This window comes from Mauremys mutica, chromosome 9, assembly GCF_020497125.1.
Source record: "Mauremys mutica isolate MM-2020 ecotype Southern chromosome 9, ASM2049712v1, whole genome shotgun sequence".
In the NCBI taxonomy this organism is placed as follows: domain Eukaryota; kingdom Metazoa; phylum Chordata; order Testudines; family Geoemydidae; genus Mauremys; species Mauremys mutica.
The window spans coordinates 49,865,393-49,890,256 of NC_059080.1; the positions used below are offsets into that span (position 1 = coordinate 49,865,393).

Below are 24,864 nucleotides of genomic sequence, written 5' to 3' on the forward strand. Positions count from 1 at the left end.
CCCCCTTTTATGGCTTTGGCACAAGGCGGGAATTTTTTGTCTCTCTGGGTCTCCACCCTTCCTTCTCAATGGAAAAGCACCAGGTTTAAGATGGATTCCAGTACTAGGTGACATGTCCTGTGAGACTCCAAGTCTCCATTCTTTCCGGCCTGACTCTCAGGAACACAGGAAGGCTTACTAGTAAACAGCCATTTACAAGTGATTGATTCTGAAGCACCCTTAATGGTTTCCACTTAACATGTTTACATTAGTAACACAAGTTTATATCTTATTCTCCTAACTCAAGACATGGAAATGATACATTCATACAAATAGGATGAACATACTCAGTAGATAAGCGTTGTAATGATATCTTACAAGAGACCTTTTGCATAATGCATATTCCAGTTACATTATATTCACACTCATTAGCATATTTTCATAAAGCATATGGAATGCAACATCATGTACAGTGGATTGTTTTGGTAGCCAGAGGGGAATGTCTCCTAAGTATTTTAGTTATAGTCTGGCTCTTTTCTTACGATAAAAGGACAATCCATCTCTCCCATTATCTTACTGGTTGCCACCAAAAAAGCTTCTAATTGACAAACACAAATTAACTTTATTTTAGTAATGTCAGATTTAATACTTCAAAGTTCAGTGTTTTTGGCAAAGATTGCTCCTTTACATGTATAAACAATGAGAAAGAAATAATTTAATTGGTCAGATTCGTTTCCAAATAAACTTTCTGAATTATCTGCACATCCCATAAAGGCCGAGAGTTTATTAAATAACTTCAAAGGCACAGGATTCACATTTGGTCACCTCTCCCCCCCCTCCCCCCAATCTGTAAGCTAACAATCCACCTAGGGCAAGAGCCTGCTTTCCCTATTCATGCAAGGAGCCCTTGAAATTAGTAATACTATGTGTGTAAGGAAGACAGCAGCATTTGGCCCTCTGTATTTTTATTATACTCTGCATTTAAGTTATAAAATGCTCAACTTCACATTTTTCACAGCATATAGGGTTACATAGGATAGTCATACAAGAGCTAGCAGGAGCACAAGTAGCACAGTGATGGAGAAAGCTTTTATTGAAAAGATTTTTTTTCTTCTCTGACACATGAAATCAGAGGACAAGCCAAGTTAATAGCTGTTAACATTTCCCCCCAACATTTCTCCCCAATGTTGTTCCAGTCTGAAAGTCCCACTTAATGATGAACTTTAAATCAATTTAGCTATTTAACCCCTTCAGTAATTATTCTTAACTATATTAAATTAAAAATAGTTCAAACATGCTTGCAACCCGCAATTCAGTTGCTGCAGCTCAGATAATTACAGTATATGTCTAATTCAGGCCTAAATTGCCAGAAATGTTGAAATAGGGAAAGCAAAGAACTAAAGAGGTAAGGAGGCAAAGCAGGAAAATCAGTAGTTTTGTTATTGTGCAGGGGTTTTGGAGGACTCCAGTCAATTACACCTTCAGCAAAGCTTACCACAGCCATTGATTTAGTTTTTACAGAAAAGGCCACCATTTTTCTCTCAGACATTGTAAGACCTTCTTTCTTACAATGTTTGCAGACTGAAACATAAAATTTTACAACCTGCAACATGAGGCTGCAACACTGAGGTGTCTGCTCATTTCTGAGCCTGCAATTCCTCTCAATCCATTTCAAACAAAGTCACACCTATATTCAAGATGCACCATCTTCCGACCCCACAAGAAAATATTTACAGTGAAGATATGCCACTATTGAAAAAGATAAAGTATTGTTACTTATGTGCATAATGTGCCACAGCAAATTCCTGGCCACTTCTATACATGCATGAGAGTTGGGAATTATTTAAGCTACAGGAAGTTTACTCTCCATGGTAAAAAAGAGGAGAGTGCTCTGTAGGGAACCAGGTAGGCCAGCTCACAACAACCCAAAAAACTAGCTACTTGCCAAGATTTCCTTAAACAATATGTGTCTAGGTTTCACATATTCAGAGGATATACAGATATACAGCTGCTCTGATCGGCAACTAATACCTTCCTGAAGCCTTTGATATCTTCATATGAAATCCAGTTCACCTTCTCTCCATGTTCTATGCTTAGTTTTGGTAAAATTCTGGCATGTTCATTTGTAACCATTGCGTTGGGCTCTCCATCTCTCTTAGTGGAAGCTGGTGTTCTGGCCTTCCTCCTGTGGATGGATTTCACAGGACTCTTCAGTTGCTTCCCAGCTTCATTGCTGACATCCCACAGTAACACCTTTCCATCATTTCCTCCCGAAAGCAGCCAATATACTTCTGGTAGAAAGAGGACCTGTGACACCCCCAAAGTGTGACCCTTAAACCCCAGCTCCTGTTCAAACTTGACACCTGTTACCCTGAAGATCCGGATTTTACCGTCTTCACCTCCACAACCAAAGATGTTGCCACATGCTGCAACAGACAGAGAATGGGCTAGGGGAGGGTTAAAGAACTGGCCAGCTGATTGCTGTTCCGCTCCTTCTGCTTCGTTCTCCTGCAGGGTCATGGTCCACAGTGGGTGAGCCTTCTGTAGGTTCCACAGCATAACCTTCAAATCAAACCATAAAAAATGACTTAGCACTACAGCTGCTGAAACAGCCTTCCTTTGGATAGTTGAGACTCAACTCTCGAGAAGGTGGAAGTGGTGAAGAAACCACTCTGAATGCTTTCAGAGGCATCTGAGCAGCAGTAGCCATGACAAACTGACCGTTTTAACTATGTAACTGAAAAAGGCACAAACCAGTGTAATGGGGAATGAGAACAGAACAGACGCTTTCTCTGCCACCTTTGGTGACCCATTTTATTTCCTTTTCTGTAAATGGGGAGAACGCCTACTTCATAGCAGGGTTGATGACTTTTGTAGAAAATGCTGAACATATTTAAAACATTATATAAGAACTAACCAATTTTCATAACAACATACTAACAGTTCAGGGGAATCCAAGCCTCTGTGCTCTGGACCCCCAGGGTGTTTCAAGTTCCTGGAGCCTGAATGGAGTCCAGCCACTGCCCCAAATCTTTGAGTCCCTTGACCCTCAGGGGGCAGACCTTCTATCTGTCACCTCCTTCTGAGTGTTGGAACCTACTGTCCAGCTGCGTAAGCCCCTCTGGGTGCAGCACTGACCCTTCAGACCCCCTGATACTTAAACACACCCCTCTCCCAGAACTCGACCCAAAGTGTGAAGCTTCTGATTATATTTGAACTCTTCCAGGAGCAAAATTGTGAATACTTAACACATACTGGTAGAGAGGCTTTGCACTGATTCTAGCACAATTGCTCTTTAACAGATAAAGCACAGGAGGCCACAGATCATACAAAACAAACATGAAATGGCAAGATCCCTCACTTGCTAGCTTGCCCTTTCTTTGAGGTACCATCTGGGTCCAGGAAGGCATGGTGTTACAGGGTGAGTGCTCTCTCCCTCAGACTACAGTAAATGGCCCCCAACCCCAGCTGAGCACACCATCCTCTGCCCTTCTCAAAACTTCAGCCTCCCCCATTAGGTAACACCCTTGCCAGCTTCCCCACATGAGGGCAAACCCCTGTCAAGTGACTTTGTTGCCATGACTTCCCCCGCTAAGCAGCTCTTCTGGGCTAGGACTAGTCTTCTGGGCTAGGACCAGTGAGTAGTTTTCCTGTTATTGGGTAGTCCTAAGTAGTCAACTACCCTGTACTGTTGTTCTGCTCCCACCTTTGGAATTTTTAACCCAACATGGAAGCAAGTACACCATAAAGAAGTCAAAAGGCTGCATGTCCAAAATGGAGTTTGCAGCCTGACAGACAAATAGGGTTTGTAATTTCACACACAATCCATGAATTATATAGATATAGTCTCAGTTTATCACACCACAGTATTTGCTACCCTCAGTGTAGCATTGTGCTAGTGCATGAGAAGTGAAACTGACTAGAAACAGGCCAGTCTAGTTTCACTAGCCAGGCTGAGTAAAATATAAAAACGAAACACTAACAATTTTAACAGGTAGTGGCCCTTCAACAGTAACCTCCTAAATTTCCAAAACAGCACACAGGGATTTACCTGCATGGTTCCCATTATCAGCTGGGGGGAGGGGACCACAACTCAAATTCCATACTCACCTCACTGAATATTTGAGTTCACTTATTTGAAGAGACAATACAAGATGATTAGAACTGTTTCCTGTATTATCATCATCTGGTGAGAACACATCTCCAGATGATAAAATTTAGTAAGACTCTACCACCTTCAGAATCCCCATATTGAAATAAATATGCTTCCAAATGGGGCATTATTTGACTTCCAGTACTGCAAGTCAGAATTATGGATGAGCCACCAACAGGGTTAGTGTGTTTGTTAGGTGGTAATTCAAACAAATGATGTTACTGAGCTACAGGAGCACAAGGAAGCTTCAGAAACTGCAAAACATCTATTCTCTTCCTCCACTCTACTCTCAGCATGTGAGGGAAAAAGACACATAAAAGGACAAGACTCGGGCCAAAATTTTCAAACTTGGTGTGTAAAGTTAAGTGGCCTGATTTTCAAAAGTGCTGAGTGCCTACACCTCCCATTAACTTCAACTAATTTTTTGGGTACTCAGCACTTCTGAAAATTATTTCTCAAAGTACCTAAATATAGATTTAGGAACTTTAGGCAACCAGGTTTCCAAATCTTAACCATTGTATAAAAAAGTCAGCCCTCACTGAATTATGAATTCTAAAATTGAGATTTATAAAGAACACGACCACCTTAACTAGAACATGACAAATGTGACAGTGCTAGTGGAAATTACTATATATGCAGCTAAAGTCATATGAGGAACAATAAAAGTTGTTTTTTTTCCTCTCAAAACTTAGAGGCAAATAAATAAAAGAGCAGTGACCTGTAGAGATGGCTATGCCCATCCCAGGTGTATTCCATTCCTCAGGATATCCTGGAAATAGGCATCCAGTATCAGGGTTTGAACCTGAATGCCCTTATATACAAAAGTAGTCCTTTAACATCACGGGTCCTACTTGCATGAGTGAGTCTTTGCAGGACTACAACCTAATAAGCTATCAAAACCTGGGTATTGCAATGTTTGGAATATTGTTTGCATTAAGTTTGTATCAGTCCCCAGTGGATTATGCCTTCAAGAAAAAAAACAGACCCCAGAATCTCTATGCTCAAAGAATAACCTGAGTCATGTTTTACCATTAGAGGATTAGTAAAGGGTACATTGTCAAAGTTAGGGTTTACTCCCAAACTTACTTGCCTCCTATCTTTTTGCAAAGTCCTCGTGATTCAGTAATATTTAAATATTTCTTGTTAAAAAAAAATCTAGTCCTAAATAGTAAACTTAAAATAAAAGTTGGAATTTGAAGTGAGGTAGAGAAAGGACAAATTAAAAAAAGTAATTGATTTCATTTAAGCTTTCAAGAGGTTATTAAAACAAAGGAATAACACATGGAATTTTAAACAAACCCCTTGTTATCATTGTACGTACCAGTCATGTGTTTTTTACTAATCTGTACGAAATGTCAGAATAGTAGTATCAAAAGTTAGCACTTTTCACAAACCACTCACAAAGTTCTGTTTGCAATGTTTAATTGGTCCCCTGGGAAAAGTCAATATGCATAAAGAAAAACAATGATAGTTGATGTGGTGCAAGCTCTCTACAGCCACCTTGTCATGATTTATCCCCTTCTTCTTCAAGTGATTGCTCCTATCCATTCCATGTAGGTGTGCGCGCCGCGCGTGCACGGTTCTTCGGAACATTTTTAGCCTAGCAACTCCGGCGGGCCGGCTGGCGCCCCCTGGAGTGGCGCCGCCATGGCGGCGGATATATACCCCAGCCGGCCCGTCCGCTCCTCAGTTCCTTCTTTCCGCCCGTGACGGCTAGTAGGAACAGTGGAGTGATCTGCTTTCCTCCACAGCCTTAGCGTTCTCCGTTCGTTAGTGTATATAGTTATCATAGTTGTTAAGTTTTGTTAATAGTTCTATAGTTAGTGTTACGATAGTCATTAGGGAATTAGAGGGGTTAGCCCTCTTCTTCCGCCCCGGTGCGGGCTTATGCCCGGACCGGCGGGTTTCAAGCCCTGCGCGGCTTGCCAGCGGTCTATGCCGGTGAGTGACCCGCACGACTCCTGCCTCCGCTGTCTTGGAGAGGCACACCGGTCGGACAAGTGCCCCATTTGCATCGCTTTCAGGCCTCGCACGAGGAAGGAGCGGGACTCAAGGTTGAAACAACTCCTCATGGAGTCGGCCCTCCAACCTCCGGCACCAGCACCGGCGGCGCCAAAGACTGCCTCAGCTAGCAGCGCGCCGACCGCACCCAGCCGCCCCGGTGCTGATGATGCATCTCGGCACCCGGCACCGCTCCATCTCCCCGGGAAAGAAGCGCAAAGTGCCGAAGACGGTCTAGGACAAGCACAAGAGACCGTTAGCCCAGCCGCCTCCGACTGTAACGGTGCAGGCTGAGGCTGTGCACAAAACGTGCACCGTGCTGTCGACTCCGGCGCCGCAAGGCCCGTCGAGTCCGGCACCGCCCGGCTCCCCGGTACCTACCGAGGAGGAGCTGAGGCTGCCGTCCACGCCCGAGGCGTTCGCGACGGCAAGACATTTGATTGACCTTACCGCTGATGCAAGCGCTCAGCTGCCGGTGCCACCGGTGCGGACTCTCAAATCTATTGGGAAGCCAGTTATGATGCGCTCCCCGGGCCTCCGAGCTGATCGCAGCACCGCCGCCAGATCTCGGTCCCGATCTCGCTCACGGCACCGCTCTCCACCGCACCGGGCACGACGATCCATGTCGAGACGACGCTCCCTGTCTCCTCGCCGGTCGCAGTCCCGGTACCGCTCCCAGTCGCGGTACCGGTCGCACTCCCGGCGACATTCCAAGTCCCGGTCGCCGACTCGCCGGCACCGCACCAGGTCCGGCTCCAGGCACCGCGAGAGGCGTCGAGACTCACGCAGTCGCTCCAGGCGCCGCCACACGTGGTCCAGATCCGCATCCCGGCGCCGCAAGTCGCGCTCCCGGCGCCGCCGGTCGAGCTCCCGGCGCCGCCGGTCGAGCTCCCGGCGCCGCCCCACGCGCAGGTCCCGTTCGCCGGCTACACCACGTGACGACCGGCACCGTCCGTCGGCACCGCGGGGGCACTTTACTCCGGCACCGGACGTCCGCCCGGCCACCGCTTCGGCCCCCCCCGGCCATCAAGAGAGCCCTCAGTCGCTTCCCCTAGGGGCAGCGCAATTGACTTCCGGGCGGGGTCCCTCCCACCAGAACATGGACCTCAACAATGGGGATTTTGGGTGCCTTGGGCCGAACATGAACAGGGGCCTCCCCTTCCGCCGCGACAGCCAGGCTCGGTGCGCTCGGTACCGGTAGCCATGGTCAGCAGGCCACCTCCGTCCCCCACTCCACAGGCCGCCACTCACGGCACGCACTTAGAGCATGAAACACGGGCACCTATTCCCGCAGACACGGAGCAGGCACCGGAAGAAGTGCTACCGGGTCCTTCCTCATCCTCCTCCCCCGATGAGGCGGTGGCAGGGGCGTCACCGTCGGAGCCTCCGCCGATCGACCTCAAGGCTCACCAGGACCTTCTCAGAAGGGTAGCTAAGGCCATCAACCTACCCGTGGAAGAAGTCCAGGAGGTCGATGACCCCATCACGGACGTGGTGGGGGCGGAGGCCCCCGTGAGGGTGGCGCTCCCCTTCATCCGGACAATTCAAAAGAACAATGCCGCTATCTGGCAGTCGCCCTCTTCCGTCCCGCCTACAGCGCGCGGGGTTGAGAGGAAGTACTCGGTCCCCCCGAGGGGGTACGAATACCTTTACGTTCACCCGGCCCGGACTCTCTAGTTGTCCAATCTGTCAATGACCGGGAGCGACACGGACAGCCCGCCGCTGCGCCAAAGTCGAAGGAGTCCAAGCGCATGGACTTGTTAGGCCGGAAAATTTACTCAGCGGGCGGCCTCCAACTCCGCATCGCCAACCAAATGGCCCTGCTCTCGAGATATACATTCAACATCTTGGGCTGCCTAGGGAAATTTGCAGAGCTCACCCCGCAGGATTCCCGCCGAGAATTCTCGGCACTGCTGGAGGAAGGAAAGCTGGCTTCCCGAACCTTAATTAAGGCAGCGGTAGACGCAGCGGACTCGGGGGCCAGGACCATAGCGTCAGGGGTAACCATGCGACGCATTGCATGGCTTCAGTCCTCTACTCTGCCGCCGGAGGTCCAATACACGCTCCAGGACCTTCCTTTTGAGATGCAGGGTCTATTCTCAGAAAAGACTGATACCCGCATTCAGACCCTAAAGGACGGCAGAGTGGCGATCCGCACATTAGGAATGCACACGCCGGCCACCCAAAGGCGTTCCTTCCGGCGTCAACCTTATCGCCCCTTTCAACACAACCGACCTCGCCCGCCTAACAATAGGCGCTCAGCCCCCTTCCGCCGCAGACCATCGGGCGGGCGGCGTAATCAAGCCCAGGGATCGTCCAAGGCCCCTCAAGACCCAAAGACGGCCTTTTGATGGGACGCCCGAGGGCCGCTCACCACTCTCCAATCAGGATCCACCCCTTCTGTTTTCCGATCGCCTTTCCCGCTTCCTCCAGGCGTGGTCATCTATAACATCAGACAGTTGGGTCCTCAGCACTGTCCAATACGGCTACCGCCTACAGTTCATTTCGCCCCCTCCCTCCCACCCACCCTCCCTGTCCCTCTTCAGGGACCCCTCTCACGAGCAAGTCCTCTTACAGGAGGTCCAATCTCTGTTGAGCGTGGGTGCCATCGAGGAGGTGCCTCCCAGCAGGCGAGGCAGGGGATTCTATTCCAGATACTTCCTCATCCCCAAGGCGAAAGGAGGCCTTTGTCCCATCTTAGACCTCCGGGAGCTCAACAGATACCTGTGCAAGCTCAAGTTTCGAGGTATCTGGGGTCCATTATCCCTTCCTTGGATCCTGGAGACTGGTTTGCTGCCCTCGACATGAGGGATGCCTACTTTCATGTGGCAATCTACCCCCCCCACAGACGCTTCCTGCGCTTCATGGTCAACGGAGCTCATTACCAGTTCGCAGTGCTCCCCTTCGGCCTCTCCACCGCGCCGAGGGTATTCACCAAGTGCATGGCGGTCTTCGCCGCAGCCCTCCGCCGTCGTCGCATCCACGTCTACCCATATCTCGACGACTGGCTGATTCAGGGCCGCTCCCAAGAGCTGGTGGCGAATCAGGTGACCGAGATTCTACATCTGTTCCGGTCTCTCGGCCTGCTTGTCAACACCGAGAAGTCCCTCTTAGTTCCAGCGCAAAGAGTGGAGTTCATAGGAGCGGTCCTCGACTCCAATCTGGCCAGAGCGTGCCTCCCTCGCACTCGGCACGAGACGTTGGCCTCCCTCATTCGGGAGCTGCAGGCCTTTCCGACGACAACGGTGCGATCCTGCCTCCGCCTCCTGGGTCACTTGGCAGCGTCCACATTTGTGACCGCACACGCCAGGCTGCGACTTCGCCCATTCCAAATGTGGTTGGCGTCGGTGTACCGCCCTCATCGCGATCCCCTAGACATGGTGGTAACGGTGGCAAAGCCCGCTCTCCAGACGCTCACCTGGTGGCTGGACCCGGAAACGGTCTGCGAGGGAGTTCCGTTCCGCCCGCCTCGCCCATCAATCACCTTGACGACGGACGCCTCGGCGCTGGGCTGGGGGGCTCACGTAGGAGACCGACACACCCAGGGTCTCTGGTCACCCCAGGAGCTCTCCCTCCATATCAACGTCCGGGAGCTGAGAGCGATCCGCTTAGCTTGTCTCGCCTTTCGGGCTCACCTGCAGAACCGCTGTGTAGCGGTCTACACGGACAACACCACAGCCATGTTTTATGTCAACAAGCAGGGCGGGGCGCGGTCCTCCCCACTTTGCAACGAGGCATTGCTCCTCTGGGATTTCTGCGTAACCCACTCGATTCGCCTCGAAGCGTTTTTTCTGCCAGGAGCACAGAACACGTTGGCCGACCGCCTCAGCAGGTCCTTCGCCTCTCACGAGTGGTCCCTTCGCCCAGATGTGGCTTATTCCATCTTCCAGAGGTGGGGCTTTCCCCAGATAGACCTCTTTGCTTCCCGGTCCAACCGCAAATGCCACAGGTTCTGCTCCTTCCAAGGTCAAGCTCCAGGCTCCCTCTCAGATGCGTTTCTCCTGTCATGGACAGAGCCTCTTCTCTACGCGTTTCCTCCGTTTCCGCTCGTCCACCGAGTGTTACTCAAGATCCGGAGAGACAGCGCCCGCATCATACTCGTCGCTCCGGCCTGGCCGAGGCAGCACTGGTATACCCTGCTGCTCGAGCTGTCGGTTCGGGAACCCATTCCCCTTCCGCTGTGGCCGGACCTCATAACCCAGGACCTCGGCAGGCTTCGTCACCCGAACCTGCAATCGCTGCATCTTACAGCTTGGTTCCTGAGTGGCTAACCGACGCAGAGAGGGATTGCTCCGCAGCGGTGCAGCAAGTTCTGCTCGAAAGCAGGAAACCTTCAACGCGAACTACTTACCTCGCCAAGTGGAAGCGCTTTGCCCTCTGGTGCGACCAGAGAGCTATCAACCCTTTCTCGGCCCCCATCCAGACTGTCCTCGACTACCTTTGGTACCTCAAAGGTCAAGGTCTTGCAATCTCGTCCCTCAGGGTGCACCTGGCAGCGCTGTCAGCATTTCGACCAGCTATAGGAGGTCGCTCGATCTTCTCCAACCCGATGGTATCACGATTCCTTAAAGGGTTAGACCGTCTCTACCCGCAGGTGCGTCCTCCTGCTCCGACATGGGATCTTAACCTGGTCCTCGCCCAGCTCATGGGCCCACCCTTCGAGCCCCTCGCTACGTGCTCTCTCCTCCATCTTACCTGTAAGACGGCCTTCCTTGTGGCGATCACATCCGCCAGACGGGTCTCAGAGCTCCGCGCCCTGACGGCGGGTCCCCCATATACCGTCTTTCACGGGGACAAGGTACAGCTCCGACCACACCCGGCCTTCCTCCCCAAGGTGGTGTCGACCTTCCATCTCAACCAGGAGATCTTCCTCCCGGTCTTCTTCCCGAAGCCGCATGCCTCGCCTCGGGAACAGCAGCTGCATACCCTCGACTTCCGCCGAGCACTCGCGTTCTACATCGACCACACAAAGCCTTTTCGGCGTTCGTCCCAGCTTTTTGTGGCAATAGCTGACCGCATGAAAGGCGAGCCGGTTTCCTCGCAGCGGATTTCTTCCTGGGTGACGTCCTGCATCAGAACGTGTTACGAGCTTGCTCGCGTTCCCCCGTGCCGACTCACCGCACACTCGACGAGGGCACACGCCTCATCGGCCGCGTTCCTGGCCCATGTCCCCATCCAGGACATCTGTAGAGCGGCCACCTGGTCTTCAGTCCATACCTTCGCTTCCCACTACGCGTTGGTGCACCAGTCTCGAGACGACGCAGCCTTCGGCTCTACGGTATTACACTCCGCCACGTCTCATTCCGACCCCACCGCCTAGGTAAGGCTTGGGAATCACCTACATGGAATGGATAGGAGCAATCACTCGAAGAAGAAAAGACGGTTACTCACCTGTAGTAACTGGTGTTCTTCGAGATGTGTTGCTCCTATCCATTCCAATCCCGCCCTCCTTCCCCACTGTCGGAATAGCCGGCAAGAAGGAACTGAGGAGCGGACGGGCCAGCTGGGGTATATATCCACCGCCATGGCGACGCCACTCCAGGGGGCGCCAGCCGGCCCGCCGGAGTTGCTAGGCTAAAAATGTTCCGAAGAACCGTGCACGCGCGGCGCGCACACCTACATGGAATGGATAGGAGCAACACATCTCGAAGAACACCAGTTACTACAGGTGAGTAACCGTCTTTTTCTCCACACCAGACAGAACCTCTGAGTCTTGGCTAATTTAGGCTTTGGGTGATTTGACCTGTGTTCTGTTTCTGTTTGCTGAGGCCAGACTGAAGTTCTCAGCCACAACTATCCAAAGGCTGTCCCTCTCTGTCTTAGGCTAGTTGCTTCTTTTAGTTCTGCTGCCACTTCTCACACCACCCCCCTTGACAGAATACTTTTAATTCAGTGACACTCAGACCTCAGTGGTTCAGGAGCCAAATTAGTGATCAGTTATGACTCTTTTGGGTAATATAGTGTGAATTAATTATTTCATTTACTATAGTACTATATATTCATATTTAAACAGCACGATGGGAAATACTTTGGGTTTTTTATATATATATAAATAATTATCACAGCAAAATTAGTGACTAAGTATTATTTTATCAACTAAAATTGGTTAATAACATACTAAAAGTGCATCCTGATTGGTTAATAATGAAATCATAGTATTTTAATATGTGCTGAAAAAAGCCACAGGAGACGCATTAAAGAGCCACTTGCTGCTCGCGAGCCTCAGTATCACTGCCCTAATTCCTGCTTTCCCAACTCTTTTATAATAAAGGAAGGCAACAATAGAAACAATGTAACTGCTGTGCAGAAAACAGCATTATGAACATCCTTACTACACTGCTGGGGCCACATTAACTATCCTAGACTGGAAGAGAAGTACAGCAAATATCTAATTACTCGTATCTGGTTGATATTTAAGTTCTCTAGCCATCATCCACCATCTACTATAAAAATCACCTTCATGTCCAGTCCACAAGACACAAGGCTTTGAGGGCGCTGAGGTCGAAAGGCAACAGAGGAGCAGATGTTTGAATGCCTCCTCAAGGACCGGCTGACTTTCTTGTTTTCCAAGTTCATAATTTTTATTGCCCCAGAGTCATCTGCAGCAGCCAGGACACTGTCTGTCTCATTCACTGACAGGCAATTGATCTCTTCCTCATTCAGATGAAAGCATTCAACTGGCCCCTTAAGAGATCTGACATCCAACATGCTAATGGTTTCACCATGGGAGGTGTACAGCCTGCTGGGGTAGGTGGGAGAGAACACAACACAGGTGACATCATCTGCCCTTGGGAGCTGTATCTGTCCTAAACGAAACCCCTCTTCATTCCAGATTGTGAGTTCTCCTCTCTCTGCTCCGGAAGCTACCAGCCCTTCTTTGTTTACATTCAAGCACAATATAGAAGAGGAATGTCCACTAGTCCACTTGACTGCCATGATACTTCAAGGGAGTCTGTGTAGGAAAACAAGTTGATGTTAGGGAAGGGTTTTTCCTACTACAGTAAAAAAATTAAGAAAGCACACTTGGCTGACACAGTAACATGCACTGGATGAGATGCTAGTGTCCCTAAGGTAAAACGGACACCTGTATAGGTAAGCACATTAATTGGGACTTGGGCTCAAACCGTATTGATATTTTGCATCATCCTCTTGCTGCTCTATTGTGAGAAGTGCTGTGTCCGGTACATGAACTAAACTAAATCACCTTTTGCTAATCTTGAGTAGCTGTCTAGGTGGAAGTTACTTCAGCCCCTGCAGCAGGGACTGTCTTTTCATTATGTGCATATAGTGCTCAGCACAATGGGGTCCCAGTCTCTGACTGGGGTATCTAGGTGCTATCACAACACATAAGTTAAACTTTCTATTGCACTTACTGAAAAGAGTAGGGGGAAAATCTCAGGGCTTGTCTACACCCTCAGAGTAGAAGCAGTGCAGCTGAATTACTGTAGCACTTAGTGAAGATAATACCTACACTGACAGGAAAGTTTCTCCCATCTGTGTAGGTACTCCACCTCCCCGAGAGGCAGCGGCTATGTTGATGTGAGAAGGCCCCTCTGTCAACATAGCACTGTCTACACCAGGAGTTAGGTCTGTTAACTGTCATTCAGGGGTGTGGTGTTATATTCATAGAATCATAGATTATTAGGATTGGAAGGGACTTCAGATCATCTAGTCCAACCCCCTGCTCAAAGCAGGACCAATCCCCAACTCAAATCCCCAAATGGCCCCCCTAAGGATTGAACTCACAACCCTGGGTTTAGCAGGCCAATGCTCAAACCACTGAGCTATCCCTCCCCCCTAAGCTCCTAATGTGACCAAGCCTTAATATCCTAGCCAACACTCCCTTTTCATAAAACAAATTCTTATGTTCCAAGCTGTGTGAAAAGCTATAATTTAGAGCATGACTACTTCCTCTGACTACACAGTCACTGAACTGCTTTGTAAATCTCACAGATACCTAGAGTAAGAAAAACTGCTGTGTAAGACAAAGTTCTTTTTTTCCTAAACAATAAGCTTATTTTGATAATGGTGGGGTTTGCATGAAGTACCATCATCACTGTAAGCAGAACAATGAAAATAGTTTAGCTATATACAGCACTACCCACATAAGCAGAAAGGAAACATACAAAGATGAGATATGGAAAAACTGAAATGAAAAGTAAAAAGGACTCCACCAGGGTGAAGGCAGAATGATGTAAATTGTTGGATTTGGGAGGAACTGAGTTAATTGAGGGATGAAGTGAACAAGGTTTAAATTTAAGATCAGAATGCGAGAAAGTAACCTGTGGTTCAGAGCATTTGAGAGAGAAAAGGTTGAGGAACTTTCTTTGGTGCTTTTGCTGTTGAATTTTCAGGTAAGAGAGACCAGCATCTAAAACTATAAAAATGTGATGTGCAAAAAACTGTGTTCAGCATTTTTCTAAAGTTGCAGGAAGCCCCAACAGAGGAGGAACTCAGCACTTGTGTAAGCTAAAACTTTTTGCTTGTTTGACCCAACTGATAAGAATTAGGTCCTAAAGCATGGCTCCCACCAGTTCCCAGCTTTTTCTGTGTGACACCGCTGCCTGCAGTCTGCTGGTACACCTGTCCTGGAACCTCACTGCCAAATCCCCTCTATGGGCAAAGGAAGCCACTTTGAAAAAGTGTGTAGTTTCTTTAAAAAAAACCACCTTGCTAGTATTTAAAAACCCCCACATTTTTTAAAAATGTAGCTCAGTAAAATATTTTATATTTTAGTATAATAGGTTATAAAGAGAACTATAAAACCACACTGAATTCCTTATACATGGCATTTACTTTACTATGGAGATCCGTGGCTGGTCCAGACTTCCTAAGGCCTGAACTTCAGTAAATTTCAAGTTAGCTAATGTGCTTGATGACCATGTTTACCCTTATTAGTTGGAGTCATCAGCAAGTATGTCTAGGGCTCTGCTCCTGCAACTGGATCCACCTGGAAGGACACTGGCACCTATGAGAATCATATTGTAGGCTGGGGCCTAAAATTGTTGAGGCTTTTTAAACAGCTTTACATGTTATGGTTCAAACAACACAATATATTAAATATTTCAGCAATTTGGCATCCCAATCCAAATTGTGGTAAGAAGCATCGCCTCTATTTTAAGCCGAACATGATTTGTTCAAATTTTGTGGTGGAGGCAAGGATCAATGCTGTTATATATATTAATGGTTTTAAACTGTAAAGTCTTGGCAGGAGAGATTTTTTTAAAAATTGTACAGCACACAGCACATCTAACAAAGCTCCTTGTGTGCATGCAGAGGTAGGAAATGGCTGTAGTGCATTGCTTACAGTTGAGGGTGGCAGCCATAAGTAAAGCCCCCTGCTGGGGGGGGGGGGGGGATGACCAAGAGGAAGAGGGGGCAGCTATAGGCAAACCTCCCCCCTCCTCCCCCCATGGGATGGGTGAGAATACATTTGTGTGGAAGTGGCTGTAGACAAAAGCCAGTGGTGGTGACTGGGGATAAGGAGGGGTGTAGGAAAGTCCCAGGGGGTAAGCAGGAAGAGGGGTGGCTGTATGAAAGGACCAGGCAGGTATGGCTGGACAGAATACCAGGAAGACGGAGTGTTTGCGGGTGGCTGTAGGAAGGCCTGGGGTGTGAGATGACAACAACATGGGGGAGGTTAGTGGGGGGATGGTAGGGAAGGCCCAGGGGGAGAATTAGCGAGGGGAACGGGGACAGGGTGGCTAGAGAGAAGGCCTGGGCAGGATGGCTGGAGGGCAGAGGGAAGATGGCTCGAGGGGCAGGATGAGTGGGGTGGCTGAAGGGAAGGCCCAGATGAGGGAGAGAGGGCTGGAAGTAAGGCCTGTGGGGCGGATGGGGAGGGGGCGGGGTGGCTGGAGGGGATAGCTAACAGAAAGGCCCATGTGGGGGGAGGGAAATAGCTATAGGGAAGGAGCAGACTAGGTGCTCATAGGGAAGGTCCGGGCAAGGGGCCTGAAGGGAAGGCCTGGGAGGGAGTGCGCGGGGGACTGGAGGGAAGGCCGAGAGAGGATCAGGGGTGGCTGGGAGAGCAGGGAGGGATGAGCATAGGGGGCGAGGATCTCGAGGGACTGAGTGCAGGAGGGTGCGCGGAGGGAGGGCCCGGCGGGGAATGAGCTGGGGGGGGGGGACGGTGCGCGGAGGGAGGGCCCGGCAGGGAATGAGCTCAGGGGGGGGGAGACGGTGCGCGGAGGGAGGGCCCGGCGGGGAGAGAGCTGGGGGAGGGGAGACGGTGCGCGGAGGGAGGGCCCGGCGGGGAATGAGCTGGGGGAGGGGAGACGGTGCGCGGAGGGAGGGCCCGGCGGGGAATGAGCGGGGGGGGGCGGGGCGCGGAGGGAGGGCCCGGCGGGGGATCTGCGGGGGGGGGCGGTGCGCGGAGGGAGGGCCCGGCGGGGACTGAGCTGGGGGGGGCGGTGCGGGGAGGGAGGGCCCGGCGGGGAAGGAGGGGGGGGGGGCGACGGTGCGCGGAGGGAGGACCCGGCGGGGAATGAGCGGGGGGGGGGGGGGGGACGGTGCGCGGAGGGAGGACCCGGCGGGGAATGAGCGGGGGGGGACGGGGACGTACCGAGGAGGGAGGCCCCGGCGGGGAATGAGCGGGGGGGGGGGACGGTGCGCGGAGGGAGGGCCCGGCGGGGAATGAGCGGGGGGGGGGGACGGTGCGCGGAGGGAGGGCCCGGCGGGGAATGAGCGGGGGGGGGACGACGGTGCGCGGAGGGAGGGCCCGGCGGGGAATGAGCGGGGGGGGGACGACGGTGCGCGGAGGGAGGGCCCGGCGGGGAATGAGCGGGGGGGGGGGGGAGACGGAGCGCGGAGGGAGGGCCCGGCGGGGAATGAGCGGGGGGGGGGGGGACGGTGCGCGGAGGGAGGGCCCGGCGGGGAATGAGCGGGGGGGGCGGTGCGCGGAGGGAGGGCCCGGCGGGGCATGTGCGGGGGGGGGGACGGTGCGCGGAGGGAGGGCCCGGCGGGGAATGAGCGGGGCGGGGGGGGACGGTGCGCGGAGGGAGGGCCCGGCGGGGAATGAGCGGGGGGGGCGGTGCGCGGAGGGAGGACCCGGCGGGGGGGGTCGGTGCGCGGAGGGAGGGCCCGGCGGGGAATGAGCTGGGGGGGGCGGTGCGCGGAGGGAGGACCCGGCGGGGGGGGCGGTGCGCGGCGGGAGGGCCCGGCGGGGAATGAGCTGGGGGGGGCGGTGCGCGGAGGGAGGACCCGGCGGGGGGGGCGGTGCGCGGAGGGAAGGCCCGGCGGGGAATGAGCTGGGGGGGGCGGTGCGCGGAGGGAGGACCCGGCGGGGGGGGCGGTGCGCGGAGGGAGGGCCCGGCGGGGAATGAGCTGGGGGGGGCGGTGCGCGGAGGGAAGGCCCCGCGGGGAATGAACGGGGGAGGGGCGGTGCGCGGAGGGAAGGCCCGGCGGGGAATGAGCTGGGGGGGGCGGTGCGCGGAGGGAAGGCCCGGCGGGGAATGAGCTGGGGGGGGGCGGTGCGCGGAGGGAAGGCCCGGCGGGGAATGAGCTGGGGGGGGCGGTGCGCGGAGGGAGGGCCCGGCGGGGAATGAGCGGGGGCGAGGGGGACTGGAGGAAAGGCCCCGGGGACAAGCAGCTCCCACCGCGCCGCTCGCTCTCGTCCCTGCGGCGGGGTGAGGGGAGGGCGCGTTACCTCTAACCACACCAAACACCCAGCTTCCCCGTGTGACCCGCCTGTTCCGGCGCAGCATAATTACGTCATCACAAAGTACTTGTGCAAGTCCTCTGCAGCCAAACTAGCGTACGCTGCGGCGCATGCGCTTCCGAGATCCTATGCCAGCTCTACCCTTAACCAACATGGCGCTCGGGCTGTCAACCTCTCCTCGTACAAAGCAGCAGTGACAGCTGCTGTGGGGAATGCGGGGTGGGCGGTCTGGGCGTCGCTCACGGCGCTGTTCCCGCGGTAAAGTGCGGCACTCTGGACTCTCAGCTGTGCCCCTCCTGCCCAACCGCAGAGCTCACTTCCGCCCGCACTTGTCCTCAGTCGGGGGAGGGCAAACAGCTCGCGCCGCCCCCCACTGTACTGCCGGTTCCCGCGAGGCTGGCTAGTGCGGCGGGCGCCGCCTCGGGGGCTGGTACGGCGGCTCGCGCCGCCGGGGGGTCTCGCGGAGGGGGCGGCGGCGGCTGTTGCCGGCCGGCCGGCGCCGGGAGGAGGGGCGAGCGGCCGGTGCGCGCCGCCTGAGGCGATGGCGGCGGGCGGCGGCTGCGGCGGGGGCGCGGTGGGGGGCGCGGGCTGGCGGCTGCCCGGGCGGGTGCTGGAGCTGGTGTTCTCCTACCTGGAGCTGCGGGAGCTGCGCAGCTGCGCGCTGGTCTGCCGGCTGTGGCACCACGTCCTGCACGGCGACGAGAACAGCGAGGTGTGGCGCAGCCTGGCCGCCCGCAGCCTGGCCGAGGAGGCGCTGCGCACTGACATCCTCTGCAACGTGCCCACCTACAAGGGCAAGGTGAGCGGGGCCTGGCCGCAGGCTCCCGGCGCCGCGGGGGGCAGGGCTGGCGGCCCGTGCTGTGCGCCGGGGTCACGCCGGGGCCGAGTGGCCCCGGCCGGCGCTGTCCGCGCACCCGGGCACTGCAGGTGCTCAGGGGCGGCTCTACAAATTTGGCCGCCCCAAGCAGTCATGCCCGGGAGGCGCCCCCGAGCCGCGGGAGCAGCGGACCTCCCGCGGGCATGACTGCGGAGGGTCCGCTGGTCGCGCGGCTCGGCTGGACCTCCCGCAGCTGCGGGCGGTTCGCTGGTCCGGCGGCTCTGCGGGAGGTCCAGCCGAGCCGCGGGACCAGCGAACCGTCCGCAGTCATGCCCGCCGGAGGTGCACTGGAGCCGCCGGCCGAGCGTCCCCTCCGCAGTCATGCCTGCGGCAGGTCCGGGGCTCCGGTGGACCTCCCGCAGGCATGACTGCGGCAGGTCCGCCGGCCCAGCCTGCCGCCCCCCCGGGAAAGGGCCGCCCCAGGCGGGTGCTTGCCCCGCTGGGCTCTGGAGCCGGCCCTGCAGGTGCTGTCCCGGCCCCAGCGCTTCCAGAGCCGCTATCTACTCCCTGATCTCCACCTTCGCCTTGACAATGGAACTGGCCTGCGGAGAGCAGGTTTTCCTTGGCTGCGCCTCCCCCCCGCTTCCACCCCCCTGTTGGAGAATGGCAAGTAGATCTGGTGTTGCTGAATTGTCATCTTGCAAGGAAGGCTTGTTTTAAGCTGCCGCCATTGGTCCTGCCAGCTGTTCAAAGCAAGTCTGGTCAGCTGTGCTTAAAATACTCTGCACAGCCAGCAGGCTGGCTCCATTGCTGTGCCCTGGGAAGCTGAAATCGGGCTGACTATTTGAAAAATTTCCCTAATATAGACTGGGCTTTTAATTGCTTGTCTTACAGGTGCCCTCCCCTTGGTACCATTCCCCTCAGTCCTCTCTATTGCGCTCTGGCAGGGGCCCAGGTACTCTGGTTCGTTACTCTCTGGGGTCTTCAGCCAGTAAACCCACTATCCTGCGCATAGGTGCTGACTCTGTGGGTGCTCCAGGGCTGGAGCACTGATGAGAAAAAAATAGTGGGTGCTCAGCACTCACTGGCAGCCCCACAGATTAGCTTCCTCCCTTCCCCCACAACCCTCCTGCCTGCCTGCCACAACCAGCTGTTCAGTGGTGTGCAGGAGGCACTGAGGGGGGAGAGAGAGGAGCAGGGGCATGAAGAAGTGGAGGGGAAGGCAGGAAGGGTTGGAGATGGGAGCTTGGAGGAAGGGGTGGAGCGCGGGGGGGTCGAGCACCCCTTGGGAGCTCAGGAACTTGTCACCTCTGATCCTGCGTGCTTTTGCGTCTCTTCTACACTGTGGTTTTTTAAAAGTTTGAAATTTGGTGGAAATGAGGTGTAAGATGTTAACAAATTAATTCATTTTATGATTATTCCCTCCACTCAAAAATCCCATCTCTCTTTCTGTGGTTTTAGGTACGGGCCTTTCAGCATGCTTTCAGCACCAATGACTGCTCCAGGAATGTGTACATCAAGAAAAATGGATTTACATTGCACCGGAACCCCATTGCTCAGAGCACAGATGGGGCAAGGACCAAGATTGGTTTCAGCGAGGGTCGTCATGCTTGGGAAGTTTGGTGGGAGGGGCCTCTTGGCACAGTGGCAGTCATTGGAATTGCCACAAAACGGGCTCCCATGCAGTGTCAGGGCTATGTAGCACTGCTGGGCAGTGATGACCAGAGTTGGGGATGGAATCTGGTGGACAATAATTTGCTACATAATGGAGAAGTGAATGGCAGTTTCCCACAGTGCAATAATGCACCAAAATACCAGGTGAGTGAGACTAAGCACCAGCTAGAGAGGCTCTACGCATCTGTGAAGATCTGTCCTTCAGGAATTGTCGGTCTAGAAAAAGACTTCATTGCCTAATAAGCCACTGTTCTTTAATATGTCCCTTTTCTATTATAAAAATGTCTGTCTCCTAAACTGGTCTGACATTTACCTTATTATCTTCTTTCTAATTTACTGGTTTATTTTAGATTACATCACTGTATGGTGTACAGATTCTGGATCCTACGTTGTCTCCTCCAGTTAGAATTAAATTAATCTTGTACCTTTCTTTTCTTAAATCTTATCTGATATTATCCTGCATTCATACAGTTCATTGAAAGGCAGCAACCTCTTTTCTAAAACGTACTAGAGCATTCTAAATGTTTTAACCAGGGATTTGTTCACTACTAACAGGGCTGTGTTTGATAAGCATTATGTCTTTTTGGTGCATCCCAGCGTTAAGTGTGCTGAGTCTAGTCAGTAATTGGATAGGAATTCTCCAAGGAAATCCTGAGTGATGCAGAAGTGATGTTTATTCAATAATTGATATTCTTAGAGGGGACATCTTTTGGATAAGACATAATATTGATGTTCAGATAACTTGCCATAATTAAAGAATGTGTGGCACTTCCCCCCCCTAAAATAGTGGTATTTCGCTTTGGCCAAATTCCACTTTTGGGTAATGACATTCTGCTTACTAGATTTTCTGACAGTACAGCTTCAATTGAATACACTATAATTCCCGACTTACACTGTTATGTAGTGTTGTTGTGTGATGTTCCACTTCAGCTATGGCTGCATTTTAGTGGGTGAACATTGTTTAATTTATATTTATATACAATATTCCTAAGTCCCCACTCTAAGTAAAGTTAGCTGTCTGAGTGGTATAGCAAACATGATCTGTATAATGGCACTTAAATTTAAAAAATTGCACTTTTCTCTGAAACATGTATCCATGATTTTTTATGAGTAAAACATAATATTACTGTAAAGATCAGAGAGACTTTTTTCTGTAGTTAATTTTGTGCCTTTGATAGCACTATGTATAGTCACTCTACCTATTTACTTTGTGTGGTCAGTTTCCCTTGTTTGGGTCTTTCACACCCTAACAGGAAAGGAGGGTGGGGAAGAACTTAAAACTATAGCAATGGTCATGGAGACTTAAGGATATCGCATAGACAAAACTGCTTTGATCTTAGTTTTTAAATTGACTTGATTTCAAGTTGATGTCTCTTTAAAGTATGCTTGAATTAAGTAAAGCCTGTGAGATCTTTCTTTTCATAAAATAAATACTAAAAAGTATACATTCTTAAGTGCCCTCTTACAAGTTAGAGGTTAAAGGAGACTACATTTGAGGGTGGCTTGATTCTTCCACAACATAGAAGCTTGTGTAATATCATGTTACTGCTTGCTGTTGGGAGCTGTGTACTTATTTAAATTTAAAATCATGCTCTAGGTAAATTAACTGACATGCAATATCATGTTTATATGCTGATCTGTGATTCTCCTGGTGCAGTCAATGTTTATTACTCTCATATATATTTTTTCTTTTGGCAAAAACAAATGGGAAAAGTCTACACATAGTTTTGAAATTTCCTGCTCTATCAGTAAATAAGAGTGTAATGCTGATGTTCAGAGTGCATGCTTGGCAAAAAAAGTGTTTTAGTTCACATGGCATACAGCACCTACTTTCTTAAAACCAGTTCTGTGGCTTTAAAATCTCTCTGCAAAGGCTTTACCTATTTATCATAATGAAAGCTATATTCAGAGTCAGGGGAAATACAGGGTGGAGGCCTCTACAAAATAGCCACATACTGCAGAACACTGAAGTAGATATAATGCAGTGTATTAATTCTTACTGCCAGATCAGTCACATGTGAAGAGTCACATTTGGGATATTTAGCATTGTGATTGTTAACTTGAAATTTTCAGTACAGCTATACAGAATCTTGCGAGCATCAGTGAAACTGACATTCCCACAGAAAAATTAATTCATTTTTATTGAGAAACAGAAAAATGCCATTCTCTTAAGGTCTCCTGTTCTACTGTCTATGTGCTAACATTTATTTTATTTCCCTTTTAATTGGTCTCCCTTTGAATATTGCCTAACTCTTCTTCCTATCTCCGTTTGCAGATAGGTGAGAGGATTCGAGTCATCTTGGACATGGAAGACAAGACATTAGCTTTTGAGCGGGGCTATGAGTTCTTGGGAGTTGCATTCAGAGGATTGCCAAAGGCCTGCCTATATCCAGCAGTGTCTGCTGTGTATGGTAACACAGAGGTGACTTTGGTCTACCTGGGAAAACCTCTAGATGGATAACATTGATTGTTTCATTGGGACATCAAGATGTGGAAGATCTGGAGAAGAAATCTGCACGTTGGTTAGAGGGAAAGATGAACTTGAAATAAAGTGTGGGTGCGTGTGCAAGAAACATCCAGGAAAACAAAGAATTGTGATCTGGAGAACCAGCCATACTGCAGGAATTGTTACATTTCCTTTTTCTATCAAACCAGAAAAATCCTCAGGGTTGGAGTTGGTTGATTGGGCAGTTCACACATGCATGTTGCAACAGATTTCATTGCTAAGATGTCTGTGCGTGATCTCAAATATGTACGGAAAGATTTGATAGACGTGCTTGAGAAAACTAACCTGAGAATTTGTAGGTAGCGTGTTTTGTGAAAGACTCCCATTTTAAAACTGTTCCTTCCGGGCCAGTGTGGCTACCAGAGGGGAGAGAGTCTGGTTGGGTTTTATTTATATTTTTTAACATATTGAGAAGCATGGTCTGCCTGGACTGCACTTCTCTTATACAATGAGATATAAAATTTGTGCAGCTATTTTTAAGTGTATTTTAAAGGTTGTATATACCGAATATGTAAAAAAAAAAAAAAGTCCTGTTAAACAGAACAAAAGGTTGGCTTCTTTCTAAACTGGGATATAATTTCTTAAAGGAAAAACCACTACATGGCATCAGAACAACCTCTGTTGAGAGATAGACAACATGCATGCAAGTGTTATAAAGCATCTTGGGATGCTTTTGTGGAAGAAGGTGCTACATAGGCTCATTTGGATGTAGAGAAAGTTTCCATGGCTAGAGCAATTTTTGTTTTTCCTGTGACAAAAAGAAGCCCCCCATGAGTTTTATTATGCCACAAATCCTGATCCCTATTAACAAGGGAATGCAAACCTATTTCATGGGTTGATCTTCCTCTTGATGCAGAAAAACTAATTCATCTTTAAGAAGTCATAAAGTTTATAATATTGTAAAATGAGGCTTTCAAAGTAATATGAAAAACAATGTTGAACTTCCTGGGTCTAGATTTTATTTTTCTGCTAAAATGTTTTACTAAGGATTCAAGGCTTCCTTTTATTTGACTTAAATTGAGTGTTTAAAAGACAAACAACTCCCCAAATATCCAGGTATGGGCTCTGTCTACCTACAGCCAAGAGTAGTAAAACTCTCACCGCCCTCTGACAGGAATTCTGGATCAGGTCTACTGTGTGGAGTTTTCACCCATTTCATTTTTCTAAAAACTATTTTTCACAAACTTGTCAGCATTACAGTACTCATGGAATCTGGTATCACAGCCTTCTCAATCAGTTGTGTCCTAAGGAAGTAGATGTAGGTGCTGTAGCAGCTACTTTCCACAGAGGCTGAAAGCTCAACAGTGGTCTAGGAAACTGCCAGCTTCCACAATGAAAAATGCAAAGTTAGCCTCCAACCTGGCAATAACATCTTAACCTCTAAGCCCTGAGGCCAGCCCTTGGTACTAAAATTTTATTTCTTTTTTTGGTTTGTTTCTCCAAGCTACACAGAGCTATCTTAACTTTTTTCAGGATTATTATTTTAGGGAAGGGGAAGGGAAACATTTGTACAAATTCTTAATTTGTCTGTGCTAGAGAATCTGAATCATGTAATCTCAGGCATATCTTTTAATTATCTGTGTATGGGCATGAGAGGAAATTCTTAAGTTATTGATTTCATTTTTTTTCTGTTATCTGATTAAGCCAGGGGAAATGGTACAGGTAGTTGTCTGGGGTGCTGTTGAAGAACTAGGTTTTGGAATGCTTTTTACATAATACATAACAGGGTTCTGCCCTGGAACAGACTCTGTTGTTGCTACTTGAAGGGTTCTAAAATATTTATTTGTTTTATGTGTAGTCTGTTACGTAAAGGGAATATCTGTTGAGGTCAGTTTCTCTTGTTTGTTTTTGAAAACAAAATGAACATTAAGAAATGAAAGACCTTTTAAAACATGGAACTGAAACATGGAACAGTTGAATGAAGTGAGACCTGTAGATGTGAAAAACTTTTAGAAAAATCTAATTGTTACAAACATTTACTATTTGTACTAGATTGTAAACTATATATCAATACAGCAGAACATTATGGCATCAATTTAAAAACTGTCCTAAAATGAAAGAAAAACTTCTGTTAG

The 24,864-nt window shown here is 50.5% G+C and overlaps 3 protein-coding genes across 7 annotated transcripts in view; 1 reads left to right on the forward strand and 2 right to left on the reverse strand.

The window, feature by feature from the left end:
- The window catches only part of SMCO1 (single-pass membrane protein with coiled-coil domains 1), a 30,543-nt gene extending 17,833 nt beyond the window's left edge, over positions 1-12,710 (reverse strand). The window contains exon 1 of the mRNA XM_045030368.1: positions 12,590-12,710. The gene's annotated coding sequence lies outside the window, so the exon portion shown is untranslated. The remainder of the gene's footprint in view (positions 1-12,589) is intronic.
- On the reverse strand, positions 1-18,491 carry WDR53 (WD repeat domain 53). 5 transcript variants are annotated; one of them, XM_045030363.1, is made up of 3 exons: positions 18,424-18,491; positions 12,590-13,085; positions 1-2,541 (listed from the first exon to the last, which is right to left on the reverse strand). In XM_045030363.1, the coding sequence occupies exons 2-3, from the start codon at positions 13,067-13,069 to the stop codon at positions 1,957-1,959; spliced, it is 1,065 nt and encodes a 354-aa protein (XP_044886298.1). In that variant the 5' UTR covers positions 13,070-13,085; positions 18,424-18,491; the 3' UTR covers positions 1-1,956. The 5 variants fall into 5 exon arrangements, with proteins under 5 accessions (XP_044886298.1, XP_044886299.1, XP_044886296.1 ...); XM_045030364.1 differs by lacking the exon at positions 18,424-18,491 and adding an exon at positions 17,845-17,892; XM_045030361.1 differs by lacking the exon at positions 18,424-18,491 and adding an exon at positions 17,781-17,845.
- On the forward strand, positions 18,334-24,864 carry FBXO45 (F-box protein 45). The gene is made up of 3 exons (XM_045030365.1): positions 18,334-18,591; positions 20,071-20,427; positions 22,559-24,864. Exons 1-3 carry the CDS (start codon positions 18,334-18,336, stop codon positions 22,742-22,744), a joined length of 801 nt encoding a protein of 266 aa, XP_044886300.1. The 3' UTR covers positions 22,745-24,864.

What these genes read in the sequence shown, in the direction of transcription:
- WDR53 (XM_045030363.1), bottom strand. Translation starts at nt 13,069, where the DNA reads ATGGCAGTCAAGTGGACTAGTGGACATTCCTCTTCTATATTGTGCTTG. An exon ending in CTTGTGGACTGGACATGAAG is followed by an intron (nt 2,542 to 12,589) that starts GTGATTTTTATA and finishes TTTGATTTGAAG; the next exon opens with GTTATGCTGTGGAACCTACA.
- FBXO45 (XM_045030365.1), top strand. Translation starts at nt 18,334, where the DNA reads ATGGCGGCGGGCGGCGGCTGCGGCGGGGGCGCGGTGGGGGGCGCGGGC. An exon ending in TGCCCACCTACAAGGGCAAG is followed by an intron (nt 18,592 to 20,070) that starts GTGAGCGGGGCC and finishes CTGTGGTTTTAG; the next exon opens with GTACGGGCCTTTCAGCATGC. An exon ending in ATAATGCACCAAAATACCAG is followed by an intron (nt 20,428 to 22,558) that starts GTGAGTGAGACT and finishes CTCCGTTTGCAG; the next exon opens with ATAGGTGAGAGGATTCGAGT.